The sequence below is a fragment of the Anser brachyrhynchus genome, assembly GCF_964034855.1.
Source record: "Anser brachyrhynchus genome assembly, chromosome: 14".
Classification (NCBI taxonomy): Eukaryota; Metazoa; Chordata; class Aves; order Anseriformes; family Anatidae; genus Anser; species Anser brachyrhynchus.
Genome location: NC_137709.1, coordinates 1,881,053 through 1,898,498, shown reverse-complemented (window position 1 = coordinate 1,898,498; position 17,446 = coordinate 1,881,053). Strand labels below are relative to the sequence as shown.

The following is a 17,446-nucleotide window of genomic DNA, read 5'->3' as shown; positions in this document are numbered from 1 at the left end:
CCCACACCCCAGGCTGCCTGAAATCGGGCCTCAGGACACTGCTCAGTACACTGGGACCCAGCAGACCAAGAAGGACTCGGAGGCTCATTTGACTTGGGTGAGAGTTACTTGAGCCTTTTCACCGTTTCTGGTGGGACAAAAAATAATGCAGAAAATGTCACACGGGGACCTTGCGTCCCATCCCCCTGCTCCCACCTCACCTTGATTCATGGTATTTGCCGCTAGGTTTGGCTAAAAGGAGAAGTGAGAGGATGGTATTTCTTGTTTCTCCTTCTGAGCTAGACCAGGAAACGCAGAGAAGCGTTTCTAATCTGAAGTCTCTTGTTTTTCAAGCATTTAACCAGGTAAAGGGAAATTTGCTTTTTGAGCTGTGCAGAACATAGATACCCCCGACACTTGGCTCACCCAAAGTATGAAATATTGCAAGGTGCTCCAGCCTTTAAATGTTTGGGCAGCCAGTTGCCTGTGATGATTTTTATCTTCCTACCTTTTTTTTAAAAAAAAAAAAAAAAGTTTTATGAGATCATCGCTCTTTAGTAACAAATCCTTGCACTTCTAACGGGACGCAGCATGTGGGGCGTGGGACTTCCCGACAAAGACAGCTGATCGGGGGGCTGTGTTCTCTGTCCCGTGGCCCTGATGGAGGAACTCACAGTTCCCATCATTTTTCCCAGAGTTCACTTTCCTGCACACTTCACGATAACCATTAACAGAGAGAAAATAAGATTGTGAGCTTTTTGGAACAGAGAGAACCTCATGTGCAGGTTTCCATCTAATGTTTGATTTAAAAAGTATAAGGGATTGGAGAGGATTGAAAGTAAACAAAAATATTTGTACAGATTGTCGGCTTTCCAGATAAATTGTTGGGGTTTCTTTGTGATTTAGGGAATGGGCGGTGGGTGCGCTCTACTCCCACACTTGACATAAGTCTTGGTCATGTTTATGAGCCTGGGCGTGACTGTTCCTTGAGCTGGGCAGCCCATTAATAACAGGGTGCCAGGTGCGTGCTCAAAGCCATGACCACGAACAAAGGGAGGTGCTCCCTTACAGCAGGCACCCACTGAAATCCCTCGGGGGGAAATGATCGATCGCATCCAATTCCAACAACAGCGTGGTGAGGAACCTAAGTCTGACTGCAAGCCAGTCACTTTATCTTACAAACACAGCGGCTGGAGAAAAGCCTGTGTGAGAGCTTCAGGGACTGCTGTGAGCGGCACCCTCGCCGTTCCCCTGAGGAAGACCCCCAGCAGGGACGTGCGACACCTCTGCGACGTTCAGAGTCTCTCTGCATCTGATGAGAGCCGCCTCGCTTGTCGAGCGCTGGCAGGGCAGCTTGAGGTTTCCTTCATGCGGGTGTCAAAGCCGAGGGCTTGCTGCAGTGCAGCCCGCGGGAAGGCAAGAAGCAGCCGGCGGGGCCGCTGCGGTGCTGCCGCGGGGGCGAGATGGGGGCTGCGCGCAGCTGCCTGCCCGGCTCCTGCCTCCCCTTGTGCACGGCTCAGCCAGGTTTTATTGCTGCCGTAGCCATGACCTGAGCTCCGGGTACCTCCTGCTCTGCTTCCAGCCGGCAGCAAGCTCGCCGCTACCTTTCCAGGGCTGGAGGCCTTACCTCGGGTCATGGGGAAAGCAGATCTGAAATGGTTAAAGCACCTAAAGATGGTGTTCCTGGGAGGGGAGGAATATGGGAAACTGTTTTTCGTCGTAGGTGAATGAGCTAGGCAGGTCGGAGTGGGTAAATTTGGGGGAAATGCAGTCCCTGCGTGGATCTCAGCATGTGAAGAAATGAATGCACTTGGACAAAGAGGGAATATTTCTTATCAGCTGAACTGGAAATACGGTAACGCTCAGTGTGTTAACATTGCCCCTTTCATTTACAGTGCTCAACACAGGGTTTATACCCAGAAGATAAAGGGGATGGGTCCGGCCGGGATGAAGAGGCTGACTGCAGGGTCCAGCAGCTGCTCCGCATCCACAGTGACAAAAAGGCCCTGCTGGGACAGGGGACACAGGGACGGCGGGTGGACACAGCAAGTCCTCTGGATTGCCCCACGCTTGGCCCAGGAGAGGTTCCCCTCCGCGAGGTGCTTTCTGTTCGGGACAGGTGAAGGCTGAGATCTTCCTTTCAGCATTTCCTGTGCGTCCTGCAGCCAAACCGCTGCCCTCCGCATAAAGGTGCTGGGAGCCCCCCCAGGGGGTGTCTGGAGGTCCCCTCCTGAGACATTGAGTCCTCGTGGTCAAACCAAGCACGTCGGTGCCCAGCTGTGCTCTCATACCGACAAAAGCCCTTTCCCACCTTACATCTCCTCACCGTCAGAGGTTTAGCCCTGGCTTACCTGCCTGTTACCTGCTTTTTCTTCCCTGAAGTTCCAACTCTGACCCACCAAGACTGTGACCAGAGCATCTCTGGATTTCAGTGATGAGCACTGGTGTCCCCACAGTGCTCAGCAGGGAGCCGATGGGGACAGGACCAGGACACTCCACCAGGAACAGAACACAGCGCTGCCTCACCCTGAAGCTTTAGGATTTATGTCCACAGATGGCTTTGCTGCTGATGGAGGTGATGATAAATATTGGGAACACAAGCATAATGGGTGGAGAACATCAAGCATCAGCACTTTAGTACCGCCATCAAACTGCCAGGCTTTCCTCTCTGTGCACCAGGAGTGAAGTCCTGGCTGGCCGTGAGACACCCCCAAGCTGTACGAGCCCAGAAAACAGGTCCCGTTGGGGCAGAGGGGCCTCAGGCCAGCAGCCAGGGGGGTGGCGATGCGTTCAAACCCCTTGCTACCTCTCACCCCTCCTCCTGCATCTCCAGCGGCGCACCCAGGGGAGCAGAGGACCATTGGAGCAGGTGCCTGAGGCTCGCACCACCACCAAGGGCTGCCAGACCCAGGCAGGGGTCTCAACACCTTTGGGTGCTGCAGGGACCCTGGAGGGGGCGGTTCGGGGACGTGCTGTGTTATCTGGCTTGAGAAAACGGCAATAGCTGGCTGTGAGGGTGTCAGCTGTCACCCTTTCTCCTTGACATCTGGGAAATTGCTTTTGAACTGTTTTAGATCCTAAATTGCCAGTACAACGAATGTGCATGTTGTGTTTTAATAATCGGCTGTGCTGGATTTGTTGGACTTTTTGATGGAGGAAAGAGATCTGTGCCGTGGCCAGCCTTACCTCCATCAAGGCAGTGGGTCCTCGGTTAACTGCCTTGCTCCATATAAGGTTAAAATCAGATTTGTCATCTTAAAATACAGTGCTACCCGATAGTCAGGTAATATTTGGAAAAGATTTGGTAAGTAACGTCTGCTGCACTGAAAATTAAATTAAAGGTGCAAAATGGGAATTTAAAGAAAACAGGTTTTGATACAAATAAAGTCTTTGAAGATACCTTCTTGGCAGGATGCATTTCTCCTCTATACACCTAACTTGTTTGTGTATGTCATTCTGCTCCCTTCAATGTGAACATCAAGCTGGAATGGAGCAAGGGCCAAATTTAAGATATGAAACTGGATGAGATTATATTTCATACTGCATAAAATGCACCTCTGGAATTTTCACTTCTTCTTTTCTGCAGCATTACAAGCGCTTTATAAAGTGCCAGGGCTGATGAGCTTAAGAAAAAAAAAAAAGAAAGAAAGAAAAAAAAAAAACACAACTTGTGGCTTTGGATATATTCATTTCAAGTTTGTGGTTAATCTTTCCCAAGCTGCTTAGAGGTGAACGCCAGTTCAGTCATCGCACTGCTTCTGCACCAGGCTTTGCTGCTGTTTCTAAATGTCTCTGATAAAAGTCTGTGAAAAATGGACCTGCGGTAAATTGCATCATCCTCGCTACAGGTTTTGAGGTGGGGACAGAGCGCACAGGCTGCGTGGTGTCTGAGGGACGCCGACTCTGCTCTCGTTGGACCCATCCCAACAGCCACCGAAATCCCAGCGGCATCGGGCTGGCACGGTGCAGAGCCCAGCAAATCCTGCTGTGGGATAATTGCAAAATCCTGTTTCCAGCCAGCCTGTTCGCTTCCTTTACACCAGAAATCTTGCCTTAGCTAGGGGTCACGGGCACGCCAGATTTCTCTGCACAGGCACCCAGCAGCTCCCAGGGGGTTCAGCATTAACCGATGTGGCACCGGTTTCTTTAAAACCTTCTCTTTGAAAAATAAATATAGCTTTTTTTCTTCTCAAACTTTGAGAGGTTTTACTTCATACTCATTAAACTTCGCTGCCAAAAATCCAGAGTGGATTGAGATGAGGCAACTGATACCTGAGGACACAAACTGCGAATTGATGCTGGAGAGATGCAACAGCCTCAGTACGCGCCTTGGAGCAATGTAAATCGCTGTGAGCTGCAAGCGGAACAAGTGGGGAGTCTCTGGTTTGGCAATTATGATAGGAATTAAACCAAAACCAGGGTTCCTCTGAGCACTGCCAGGGCTAGTGCCTGTTCGCTCGTTGCACATGGGTTGTTGTGGTGCTAGGAGGCCTTTTTATGCTTTATTTGTATGTAAATATGAGAAAACATATATAAACATTGCCCTGTACTTAACTTGGCTATTCTATACAAACCCACACAACCACATAGTTTGAGGAAGGCAATCCAGGTGGTAAAACCATAGTACACATGGGTGTGCCTGCCATCAGCCTGCTACGCTGACACGTCTTGCTCCACCAGAGGTGTGCGTTCGCTTACTGCACCAAAAATAGTCTTCAAAGGAAGCACAAGGGGCAGATCCTTTTCTTTTAAATATTTTTCTCCCCTGGGTAGAAAATAAGTCAGGTCTGTCCGCCAGCAGAATGGATAGGTTGCTTTGTGTTGCCTTTTTTTTTTTTTTTTTTTTTTTCCATGAGGGAAAACGAGCCCTTACACCAATCACAGCACAAAGTGTGTTTCCTTTAGCACCTTCATACCCTTGGCAATCAGGCACCTGACTCTACTTTCCCTCTTCCCCACTCATTATAAAGCAAGAGCAACTGTGCATGAAAGGAAATGGATGAATGTGAAACCAGCTGAGAAACATCCCGGCCACTTCTCTTTTCCCATAAGTAGATGTTGCTTCAGTTCCCATTTCCTAACACTGGCCGTTGTCACCAGTTGCTTACAAGGGATTTCTGAGCCTTGGACCAAGGCATAATTTCACTATTTTGAATGAAATCTTCAATATTTCTGTTACATTTTGTCTTTAAATGGACATTATCATCCCTTCTACAAAATATTTCCCTTACTGTCCACCTCTGAAGGAGCTGACGTTTGGGGTTGCAGTGCAGAGGAGTGAAGAGGGGGAGAAAGGCAGTTATGCTGGTGGTGCCACGTGCAGCCAGCGGCTCCCTGTTAATTCTCGCTCCCGCAAAACTTGTGGTTTTTCTCCCCTAGGGCAGAGTTAGCATCCTCACATCTCTACAGAAGCCAGCACAATCCAGCGCTGATTTTGGCCAGGACCCTACCGCTTTAACCTCAATATTAAATAAGGATTTGGTTGTTTCTGCGAGGTGTCTGGGGCTGGGGCTGCCACCCAAGCAGGGCGCTCAGGCAGCCGGTGGTTCCCCGGGGGGAAATCAGCCGGGGACGTGCAGCCGGGAGCGGGGAGCTTTAGGAGCTGCCTCGGAGCGCTCGGCTGGCCCCTGCGGCAGGGACAAGGCAGCAGCAAGCCTGGCTCGAGCTGCCCCCAGCCCGCCCCAAAACCCCGTGACCTTTGCAGCTATTATTTTAAGTTGTACGGAAAAGGAAATAGGAAGTAGAGCTGCTATAATGCATTTCGGTGCACTGCTGCGCTCTCCCATGCTCGGATGTGTTGCTGTTTACCTGGCAGGGCGCTTTCTGTGCCATTTACAGTCCCGTGTTGCAATGAGGCTCTGCAGCCCTTCACCTGCTGCTCACGATGCTCTCTGCTGTCGTGGGGCACTTCAGCCAGGGCAGCTCCCGGCGGCTGCAGCCTGCTGCCTGACAGGGCTTTGCTGTGATGTTTTTTTGGCAAGAGGGTAGGGCCCGTCACCCAAAAGCAGGGCTGGTGCTGCAAACCCCTGCCTGCAGCAATGCCTTGGGCTGGGGGGGGCTGCCCTGGTCCTCTTCGCTGCAGGGACCCCTGTGCCTACCAAACTTTGTGTTGTCTGTTCCTGAGGATAGAAGGGGTCCAGAGAAACCAGGGGCACAGCCCTGATGGTGGGGGTGGGCTGGTTTGCTGCTGTCCTGGGGTTGGGGTGGAGAGCCGGAGCTGATTTACTGGGAAATAAGGACAGGTAAAACTACAGGGCCTGGGTTTTAGTGACTGTTCTGGGCTTTCTAGTGCCTGTTTCAGAAATCTATCTCAGCATGTTTGCATCTCCTTGTTTGAACTGCATGTGGCTTAAATCTGCTCTGCTCACTCTTAATTCCACTTTCCCCGCAGACATCCAGTAACTAAACAGACACGGTTTTAATTGTATCCACCCAGCGGTGCCGTGGGCTGTCATTGATCAGCATTAATCAAAGTCACTGAGGAGCTCTGGTGGGTGGCCAAAAAGAAGGGGAAGCATCCCTGAGCTGCTGCCAGCACCCGCGCTCCAGCCTGCTGGGAAAGCTGCATCTTAAGGCAAAATGAAACTCTTGTTTCCTGTTCTTTTTTTATTCCTTCGTATACAGAGGCCACGCTCTTACTGGATCTAGGATTTCCTTTTCTATTTTTTCCCCTCAGTATTTCTGTAGGGTTTTTTCCCTCTGTCTCCCTCTTCCCTCCAGGATGTCCTTGTTGCAGTTCTCTGGACGGGGGCAAGCCTGAGGGCAGGTGGTGGCCACCATGGTGGGGATGAAAACATCCCGCAGTGCTGGAGACTGCAAGGGAGTCACCAACTTGAGCCGAGTCACAACCAGAGCCGTACTGCGTACCTCTTGCTAGCCCTCTCTGCTAATTGTCCTCAGCTCCTATTCAATTCAATAACAAAAGGAAAATTGTCTACTGAGGTTATTCGAGTAACAATGCGCATTAAATATGGCACTTCCCACACTGTGTAAAAGCAGGGGATCTCTTGTACTTTGGTTTTCTGCATCCAGATTATTTCATTTGGGAGGCTGCTGAGAAGTTAAAACCACCGGTGTGCACGGCTGCAGCACTGTGAGACCCAAAGGCAGCCAGAGGCCCCGGGCACTTTGCAGAACTGCTGCTTGTGCCGTCCCCCAGCCTCCCCCGGGGAAAGACGCGGGGTGAGGGGGCAGCTTCCTGGCTCTTGGATTCGTCTTGCCCCAGACATAAGCACAGGGCCCGGTTTTGCAGTTTGGTGATGGAAATATTAAGCCAGCACCTCAGTGCATACAACGCCTTAACTCCCATGAAAGAACTGGGTACAAACCCCGGATGGAGCCCGGCTGTGGAAGCTGATGGAGGTGGGCTCCCCTTTCCTGGGAGCTTTGTGCTGTGCCTCGGAGGAGCACGGTGGGGCTCATGGCACGGCGGGGGGGGGAGCAGCCATGCCAGCCGTGTTCCCCTGCTGCAAGGTGTCAGGGACAGGAGGCAGGGCCAGGTCCTGACTGAAACACGGTCAGAACTTTAAAAGAAAACAGCTGAGCTGAGAGGATGGCCCAGAACCCAGGTGCTGAGTATAGAGATGGGAAACGCAGCAAATCAGTGCTTAGGCCAGAGGAGGAAGCAGACAGCTTCTTGTGAACTGCATCAGCTGTGAAGCTCTGCTTTCTGTTGGAGGAACGTGGCAAAGCCAACAAAGCCAAGATCAGTCCTCTCCTGCCCGCACATGGCCTGCTGCTCCTTGTCACTGGGCACTTGCTGGGTGCGGGCTTGGATCAAGGAGGGTGAGAGAAAGCTAAATGTGCATGCAAGGGTCGGCCTGCCTGACCCGCGGGGTCATGAGGAACAGCTGAGCCAGCTGGCTGGTGGCACAAGGAGTGGAAGGGAAGGAGACCCTGCAAGCCATGGGGAAAAGGAGGATCTACTCGACAGGGAGTTCTTGGATCAGCAGGTATGGCCTTACCCGATGCCCACAGGCACTTCCAGTAACGCCTCTGCTGCAGCAAGCATCAGACTAAATGCTGCAGCGAGGCGTGCGTGGAAATGCTTTGACAGAAAGTGGTTTACACCAAATGGACATTGGCTGTATGAGCATTGCTGCTGCCACCTCCCCGAGCAATGCAGGGTGTTTTCAGTGACAGAATCACAAACAGCCACAAAGGAGGCACCCTGATTTATGCATCGAGTACCAGGAAAGGCTCAAGTTCTGTTTGTCACTCAGCAGATGGTGACGGTTGCTCCAGTGTATGAAATATTTCATGCCTGACACCTCAATTCAGGAAACAGTGGTTTGCTCAGCAGAGACGCAGGAGGCAGCAAGCTGTTATCGAGTGTAACATTAGCCCTTTCCTTCGTTTTCTCCATTTGCAGAGTTTGTTTTCTGGTGCAGAAGCTGCACTGGCTGGCTCGGAGGGCAGCGGCGTGCCTGGGCGCTCGCAATGGGGACACATCCCCGGGGCCAGGCTCCCCGGTGTTTTGCGGGGTTTTTGACACCGTAGCGAGTTCGTTTTCCTGCAGGGCTGGGCTGCTGCCCTGCGGCCCTCGGTCGCTGGGGTTCCTGTTCCTCAGACACAAGGTGCCTGAGGTTTGCCGCACCGCAGTGAGTTCATTGTGAAACTGCCACGGAGATCGCTCCTGCCGCCCCGGGTTGTTGTTCTGTGAGGCGGGCTGCAGCAAATCCCTTACCAAGAAGCCGGAGGTAGGCGGGTGCTGCCTGGGCAGGTGCCAGCTGGGGCTCGGGCCCGGCCGTCCCGCGGGCAGGGCCGCAGCCTCTTCCCGGCAGTGTGGAGTCCCCTCACCGTAACACCCGGGTCCGGTATCCTGCAGCTCTCCAGGCCCGACACCTCAAAGAGAAACCAGCCAGGCTGGAAGATGGCATCTTCCTCCCTGTCACCCCACGGGCACGTGGAGAGGAGGCCATGGTGGTGACCACAGCACCCTCCCTGACAGCAGGCCCGCAGCAGCAGGGGATCCGCAGCTCCCATCCCACCTGCAGCTGAGACACGTGCTGATTTCGGGGGGCGTTTGGCAAGCACTGATAAGCCACTGGAGCTGTTTGCAATCGGAGCACGCTATGGGCTGTGCTCCGTGGTGGACACAGCCAGCCTGGGCCCCAGGGCTCTCCGCAGGGGCCTCCTGCCAGCCCCTTGCAGGTGCCCCAAATCCCTGTTGTGCCCCAGCAGAGAGAAGGAGCTGGCCAACAAAACTGGGGTACACCACCCAAATGCCATCACCCGTGGTCCATAGGATGGCTCTCAACAGGTCACGGTGGTGGTCTCCTGCCAGGGGCTGGCAGTGACACAAATGGATTGTGCCTGCTCCGCTTGGATTTCTTTTCAAGATTCTCTCTCAAACTCGCTTTTAAGTTGTGCTGAGGTGGGGAAGTGTGTGCTTTCTGCCCCGTTTCACTGAAGCTCTGGGCTTTTCTGTGCTCGCTTATCAGCGCGCAGCTGGAGGCAGGGGTGAGGAAGGGCAAGAGGCAGCCTCGGGTCGCAGCTATTTCCTGCTGGGGCAGGGGAACGGCGCTGTGCCACCGCGTCCCCCTGCAGACAGGGCTCGGTGCAGATCGCTCCTCCTCATGGAAAGCAGCAAGAACCTTCCGCAGAGCATTTAGCCCACTTCCCTGAAGTACAGCGTTACCTTTGCCTTTACTTGGGTCTGACTGCAAGTTGCTGTGCAATGTATTTACGTGGTATGGTGTCAGGGCACCAGCTGAGGCACTGGGAAAGGCCGAGCATCAGCCCTGGGGGGCTTCATGCTGCAAAAGGGGCAAAAGCAGAGGCACCCTGGTAGTGGGGGGACTGCCTTGAAAGGCCTCCTGCTCAGCCTGGTTCTGCTCATCCAGGACATCAGGAGGTGCCACAGCAACAGGGGCCTTAGAAAAATGTTATTTCAGGGCTTCCTCCTAGGTGCAAAGTCAAAGGGCTGTGCGTGCTCCTTAATGCCTGGATGCCTCTGATACGTTAAAGGTGTGTGCCAAGTAATCAAAATACCCGAATGAGTTGCTTCTCTCAATATGCTAATTCGGTAAAAAAAAAAAAAAAAAATTACTACCTGTTTATCACGAGTACAGTACTGGAGGAAAGTGAGCTGGAGCCAATCTCTTGCTGAGCTGCTCAGCAAGGACAGAGAAGAGGGGCTCAGCCCATGCTTCCAGCACAGCTTTCCTCACTTCCTCATGAGGAATGGCAGCTTTGAGTGGGGGGAGTTTCCTGAACGTAAGAATTAAGTTTGGGCTGTGGCTCGGCTTTGCTGCCAGGCGTGTACATCACTTTCATGCGCTCCATCTTGGAGCAAAGGTGCGGGGACCTGGCGCTTGGTTCTGGGCTGCTGGTAATGCTCCAGCAAGAACTGAGAACCCAAAATTAGTTAGCCCTGATACCATTAAAACAGCTTTGAAAAGGCAGTTTCAGTAATAGCACCTTAATTAAAGACACCACAAAACTGAGATCTGCTCAGTCACAAGACACAACTTAAAAATAGGTCCAAGAACTTGTTCATCACTGTGGGGTTGTAAAAACCCTCTTCTTGTGTTTGATCATTGCTTTCATCTCCCTGCCTCGTGGAGCAAAAGCCACTCCAACGGGCACAAGGGAATTGCAGGAGGAGCATGGGGAAGGTGCCACCTCGGCCATCCCGGCTGAGTGCGCTGGGGCGTTCTGCACCACCGCTGGGGAGCTGGTGCGGGTCTGGGGAAAATCCTGCAGCCCTCATGCCTCAGGTAGGGCTTTGTAGGCAGCATCTGCAGGGCTTTTGCTATGGCTCAAGTGCTGTTGACTGTTGGTGTGAGCTTGATGGATGCAGATGATGATCAGTAGATGGACTATCGCTGCGTGAGGCCAGCATAGTGCACACGCTGCTCTCTGCTTTCTTCAGCAATAAAGTTGGAGAAAACAAAACTGTACCTGCCTGGACTTGGCTTCTCAGTTAATTTCCTCTGCCTGAAGACTGTTGGAAAACCTTTGTAGTATTTAGCTAATCACAGAACAAACCCCGTGAAACATATTCTTGCAATGCAGATACTAAACCTGGGCACGTTCTGTGTTTATGCCTGTGGTTAGCCTGGGTATTGTTACCTAATAGCATGGCTTGCATATAGCTAATGTGTGTAATGCTTGTGCTGGATTCATTTTGAATCAGGGCCAGCATCCTTATACTGTCTTCTGTGCTTCATTGCCCCGTGCTATCACAGCTAAAGCACCCCGTGATGTGAAAGGAGCAAAGCCTCCCTCCGTCAGTTGCCATTCTGCTCCTCGCAGGGAAACCTGCCGCCAAACCACTCCCTTTCTTTTGTACTTTTAACCATTGCTCCATCTGCCTTTTCACTCCCAAACAGGCAAAACACAGTAATTCCTTTTTCCAGTGACCAAGGAGGCCGAGTCATGTAAGACTTGCCAGGCCGAATTCCCCTGGCAGGTCCCCAGCAGCCGATGGCACATTTCAGCTTGCCGCAGCGCTCGGTGTCGTGGCCACATTTCAGCCACGCAGTGTCGTGGCCTTTGAAGTGCAACAAACTACAGACAAGAGCCTTGTCTGAGGCGTGAAATTTCCCACACTGAAGTCGGCTGTTGGTTATCTGCCATCCTGCCGTAGCTGAGCACCTCTCTGCGTGAGCAGCAGCACCCTTGGGTGCTGCTTTGTGCACCCAGCACGTCCTGCTGCCTCCCTGGCTCAGGAGCTGGGTGCTGCCTGCCAGGGAAGCCCTGGCCGTGCCACCAGCTCAGCCTTCTCCTCCCTGCTGTTTTTGGCAGCTGCAGAGATGGCGGTGACCCATGAGGACATCTCATCCCCCAGCACCAGCCCTGGCACTCGCTTTGCTCCCTATTCCTGGAAATCTCCTGACAGCCATAGCCCAGTTCCTGTCCCATCTACACCACGCACTAGTTGCTGGCTTGATCCTGACTTATTTAACCACACCGGGAGGGAGGACTGACTGGCTCGTGCAGCGGCAGGCCCCGGAGGTTTGGAACACCCCAGTCCCAGCACGGTGGGTGCGGAGGGCAGGTAAAGGAGAGCGGCCGCCTGCCCCTCGCCGCTCCCCGGCCTCGCCGTCTGCATCCCCGTGGCCGCAGGTCCTGCCGGCTGCTCCTGCCTCTTTCCATGACGTGGCACCGCTTTCCACCTGTGTCAGCAGGGCAATTAGTGGAATGAGCATGCAATAATTGTCCTGCCCTGAATCCTTAATGCTGTGGCCTGACATCTGCTGATACCCGGGCAGGGAGCTAATGCACCTGCCAGCAACAGGAGCAAACTCCTCCGTGCGCGGAGCACAGAGGAAAGCCCGGTGCTCGGCTGGGTGGCTGGGTGCAGGATGAGGGCTCAGCTTGTCTTCCCCGAGGCCTGGAGCCAGCCCCCCGGGCTGGCCCTCGACTCTGCCCATTGCCCTGTCTCATGCTTCCCCTCCGACGTCCCCTCAGCACCCCTGAGATCCTGCATGCCAGGAGAGGGTTTATTTTGGTGGCAGGCAGGGGATGTTTGGTTACGGCTGCTTAGCCCTCGTGTCCTGCGGGTAGGCAGGACCCCGTGCTCTGTGAACAGACACAGGGGGAAGCAGAGCCCCGGGGAACAGGAGAGGAGAAGGATCCAGCACAGCAGCAGAGGAATAATGTTTACAGGCTGATACACTCGGTTGCCAAATCAACAATAGTTTGCCTTTGCAATACTAACAAATATTCTATTTTCTGCAGTAATAAATTCATACCTTTGGTCTGAAGTACAGCTATCCTTTGTAGGTGTGATATCATAAATCACGTGGTTAACTGGAAATGTGTCCAATTATCAGGACTCAATCAACTCAGCAAATAAAGCTGGAGCAGTAATTGCAGGCTGTGCTGCCTGTTGGGCAAAGCTCACGCACGGTGCCGCCGCGCCGGGTAACCGCAGGCAGAAGGCTCCTGGGTGCAGCACAGCCCCGCGCCTCTCCGAGGGTGCTGAGCAAAGTGCTGAGCAGAGGAGGAAGGTATGCTCCCTGGTTATGGAAGGGCCATGTTAACAATTGGTTTGGACAAAGATCAGGAACAAGCAGCAGCCCTTTATTTACAGGTCAAGGGTTTTCACTAGGAAAAAAAGAAAGCGACAATGAAGAGGCGTATAAAACCTTGGGCTCTGCAGCGCTGGATCTCTGTTGGCAGTAGTGAAGGTGTTCTGCTGTCTGGATGCAGGATGCTGCAGCAGGAAAGTTTGTGTAGGGCTTCCCCAGTGCCAGTCCATGGGACTGCTTCTGCGACTGTCGTGTTATTTTCAGTTGGTTTGCTCCTGTCGACATCCTAAAGCTCTACAGTGAAGAGGAGTTTTGTTTTTGTTGTAAAACTGGCTTCAACGTTTTCATGAAAGCTGCAGATAATGTTGGTTTAAGCGTGGTACAAACGACTGGCAAGCCTGCCCGCCTGGAAGCATTAGCTCTGCTCATCTCCCAAGTGACCACTGATGGTACGGTGATTCCTTTCTGTTATCACCACAGAGAGGTGATCTCTTCTTATTTTCAAAACAGTGGCACTGTCTGTATATCCTTCTCACTATCCCACAAGGTTCATAGCACAAGAGCGAGGCACTTGCCCTTCAAGCCATGAAAAAATATATTGCATTTTATTGTTTTGCCTAGGTTTGGCATGGAGCGAGCTTTCTGCAGCAAGCTGCTCTCCTGCTATGTGGATTAATTCCTGTCTGAGTGTAGCTGTATGCGTATTAAACTGAGTGTAGTGATAGGGTTAGGAGTAATAGCTTTAAAATAACAGATTTAGATTAGGCATAAGGAAGAAAGTCTTTACTATGAGGGTGATGAGGCATGGGCACAGGCTGCCCGGGGAAGCTGTGGATGCCCCATCCCTGGAGGTGCCCGAGGCCAGGCTGGATGGGGCTTGGAGCAGCCTGGGCTGGTGGGAGGTGTCCCTGCCCATGGCAGGGGGTGGAATTAGATGGGCTTTAAGGTCCCTTCCAACCCAAATCTATGATTCTACGAATGGTGAAAACCAACCCTTATTGCAACACAGGAAAACCAGTCGGAGATTACCGGGCTAATGAAAAGCTCATGTAGGATAGGCAAGTTGAAAAAAAAAAATTGTCGAGGGCTGAAAATAATTTTAATTGAATGCTTTATTCTGGAGCATTACCTTAAGGAGTGCGTGATGTTCCTCTGGGTAAAAGAAGCCAAAACTGTCCCTGGTTTGCACTGGGAGAAGGAGTGTCACTTCTGCAAACCGCAGTGCCCTGGCGATGACAGAGGAGCTGGGACTCACCAGCTTACAACGCTCCTGCCCCGGGAGCATGACTCAGTTGGGATTTTCCCCTCCCCAAAAGTTCAAAACATCATCAACAACAAGCAAAACAAACAAACAACGTCGATCTTGGCAGCTCTTCACCCAGTGAAGGGCCCGGACTGATAAATTCTGCCCAGTCATGGGGCTCCACCAAGTCAAAAACACTTTGCCTTGGCAGAACACCGCACGTGTGGCCAGCTCCGCTCTTGGCAGATGACCGAGGAAGCGCCTCCTGCATCCCGATAAAGAGACGCTTCACGTGCCACGGCTCCGGGCTGTGAGGCACTGGCTGCTGTTACTTCGGTCCTCAAATCTTGGTCAGCCCTTTAATCTGTGCCAGTGCGGGCGCTGCGTTGCTGTATCTGAGCATCACCGTGAAAATCCTGCAACGCATGAATGGGCAAATTAATCTCTGTTATTTTGGGCACTGTTTGCATCACAGAAAGTTTCCCTTCTCCCTCCCCAGCCGGTAACAAAGCTGCAGTGGTTCCTGAGCAAGCCCCGTTTCCTCTCGTTGCACTGATGAGCGCAGAAATTGCATGGCTCCCTGGGCACGAGGTGGCAGGAGCCGCGCCTGCCGTCGGCCTGGCACGAGGCTGGTCCACGGGGGCTTTCCCAGGCCATCCTCCCCTGCCAGCCCAGGGGTGCTGGGTCTGAGGACGGCCACAGTCTGGCACCGGCTTCCCCCTGAGAGCCCCACGGCTGCCAGTCTGTGCTGGGCTCTTGGGGCCGCGGCAGAGCCTGCGCCGAGGTGGCGGGAGCCGTCCGCTTGGTTCCTGCGGCCTGGGCCAGGTCTGCTCCAAAGCCTGATATCCTCAGTCTGCCCTCACGCTTGCTGGCCCTGTGAACAAAGTTATCCCCAAAGGTCATCGTTGCACAATTCCAAAAGCAGATCTGAATGTATTAAAGCCAACAAGTTGCGAGGTGTGCGCTTCCCAGGCTGGGTTAGCTAGCTGGGAACGCAACGCGCCTGTCCATCGCTTCCCCTGGGCACGACGATTTTTGTTTCGTCTGTGTGTGTGTGTGTTTAAAGCTGTGTGCCAAAAGGCTGCTGGTGGAGAGCTTCAGCGGGAACTACAGCCAGTACAGCTTATTCCAAAGACAAGAAGAGCAGCCCTTTTCCAGGCCAGGTGTCCCAAATAAGCAAGGGATGAGGGCTGCTCTGTAGCCAGGGTGGTGGACGGGGATGTTGAGGAGCCCCTCAGCAATCACCGACATGATCTCAGAGGCTGACAGCTCAGCCGAGGCATGAATTTGCATTGTTCAGGGAGGGGGTTTCCACGCAGCGCCCGATGCCAGCGTCTGCAGCTGGACACGCTTTGCAGCAGCCGCCTGAGGCGGTGCGGTAACGCCATGCCCTTCAGGCCAGGAAGCATGGCAGAGGAAGAGAACATACAATGGAAAAGTAAGCTTTCTTTCCCCTTGCCTTCCGAGCGGTGCCTGTGCTTTTTTGGGGAGCAAACCTAACTTCTGTAGCTCCTGCCACTGCTCTTAGCACAGAAGCCCACAGCGCTGCCAACAGCGAGACCCACAGCAGGCTTGGCACACGGCCTGTTTTTTGGGTAGCCTTCATCAGAGACAACACACGGCCTGCCAACTTCTGGAGCTAATGGTGGCAGGTGTGAGCCAGCTGCCCCACACGTGCACAGGGCCTGGGATGAGCAGGACTCCTCCCATCAGCTGCACTGGGACAGGAGGGGAAATGACTCAGCCCGTCTTAAATTCCCTGGGCTTTCGTGACTCACATGGAATAACCCCTCTCGCTGGCTGTCGGCAGCACATCTGCTCGGGTGTTTTCAAGGAATCTGGAATTCATTCCCTCCCAACTCTCCAATGAGGAAAAGTAAACATGTCGTATATAAAACACTTTTATTAAAACAAATATACAACATTTTATATACAAAAATAAAATGTACAAGAAAAATAGTCTATTACAGCTTAGTGATTTAATTCCTACGTATTAAGTATGAACTAGAACCTCCTCCACCCTGCACTCTTCTGCACACCCTCGCTCAGGGCACGCAGGCTGTGGCAGCTTGCTGCGTACAGTACTGTAGGGTTCCTACCAGCGTGAGGAGCACTAGAACACAGCTCTGAAGGGCAGCGTATAAATAACAGGGTCTGCCCCTACCAGTGCAAAAATTGGATCATGCAGCCGCTCTTCAACTATTACGTGGAAATGGATCCGGCATGCCTACGAGCAGATAACGTCCTATGAGTGGGCCTGGATACGTGTACTACATGGAAGCAAAGCCTAAACTGAATTTTCACATTTTATTGGTCTAAGTTATGTACACAGGTTGAAAGATCTGAAGACAAAACTACGTGCTGGAGTAAATCAAGGAAGAGAAGGCCAATTAGTGCAATTTTTCTAAGTGTAATGACAGTCATTAAGCTGATAATGTCGCCAGTGTTGCACAAGTGAGCAGCAACCAAACCAGACTCATCCGCACTGTCTCTCCTAAGCACTCCGTGGGTAAAGTGCTCGCCGCCGGCGCGGGGGGACGGCGGCGGCCCCCTGTCCCCCGGGAGCTGCCGCATGCGGGCACCGAGCTCAGCCTCGGGGTGCCGGGGCCGGGCCGTTCGCCTTGGGCACAGCGGTCCCGCCACCGGGATGGGATTCCTCTGCTTGTGACGGAGTTTTTCTTGCTAACTTTTTCAGGCCTACGAGTTAAAACGGAATATAACAGCTACTGTCTTCTTCCAGTCAGTAACAAAGGACTTCTACCATTCTCTCCAGGGTTGTAGTCTCTACACGAAAGCAGTCCACAGCCTGCAGAAGCCAGGGGTTTACAAGCCACAGGAGATGGTTTGCATGGGTCTCACTGTCTCCAGCCAAGAGAAGTCCAGGCTGCTCTTCTGGTCGAACATGCGGAACTCCATCTCCCCTGGACAGAGCGACAGCAGAGTGAGAACCGAACCCGGGCAGCAGGAGCACGAGAGCCCCTGCGTACCAGCACACCCAGAAATGACACGTTCCCCGGAGGTAAGCAAATAGGTTCTCAGGTTCTTATTTTGCCAAAAATACTCCAAACGCTTTCTAATTAAACTCTCCCGTATAAGCTATTGCTAGTGGAAATCCTTGTTATATCGCTAGGAGTTCCCAAGAACTGGCATACTACACATATACGTAACCTTAAGGTAAACCTGTAGTTAAGCTTCTACTGGAGGCATTTTTCCTCTCTTCCTTTTCATCCCAACAAATTCCTTA

At 52.7% G+C, this 17,446-nt stretch overlaps 1 protein-coding gene and 2 long non-coding RNA genes across 4 annotated transcripts in view; 1 reads left to right on the top strand and 2 right to left on the bottom strand.

The window, feature by feature from the left end:
• LOC308177747 overlaps positions 1–16,377 on the top strand; it is a 33,401-nt gene extending 17,024 nt beyond the window's left edge. Inside the window, exons 2-3 of the long non-coding RNA XR_013939384.1 lie at positions 1,875–7,931; positions 14,414–16,377. This is a non-coding gene — a long non-coding RNA (uncharacterized lncRNA). The remainder of the gene's footprint in view (positions 1–1,874; positions 7,932–14,413) is intronic.
• LOC308177748 lies at positions 1,872–14,390 on the bottom strand. The gene is made up of 2 exons (XR_013939385.1): positions 14,089–14,390; positions 1,872–13,253 (listed from the first exon to the last, which is right to left on the bottom strand). It is a non-coding gene; the product is annotated as an uncharacterized lncRNA (long non-coding RNA).
• The window catches only part of IRF1 (interferon regulatory factor 1), a 36,416-nt gene continuing 35,060 nt past the window's right edge, over positions 16,091–17,446 (bottom strand). For both annotated transcript variants that reach the window (XM_080555447.1, XM_080555446.1), the window contains one exon: positions 16,091–17,123. In XM_080555447.1, coding sequence (XP_080411573.1) covers positions 17,026–17,123 — 98 coding nt within the window. In that variant the 3' untranslated portion in view covers positions 16,091–17,025. The remainder of the gene's footprint in view (positions 17,124–17,446) is intronic.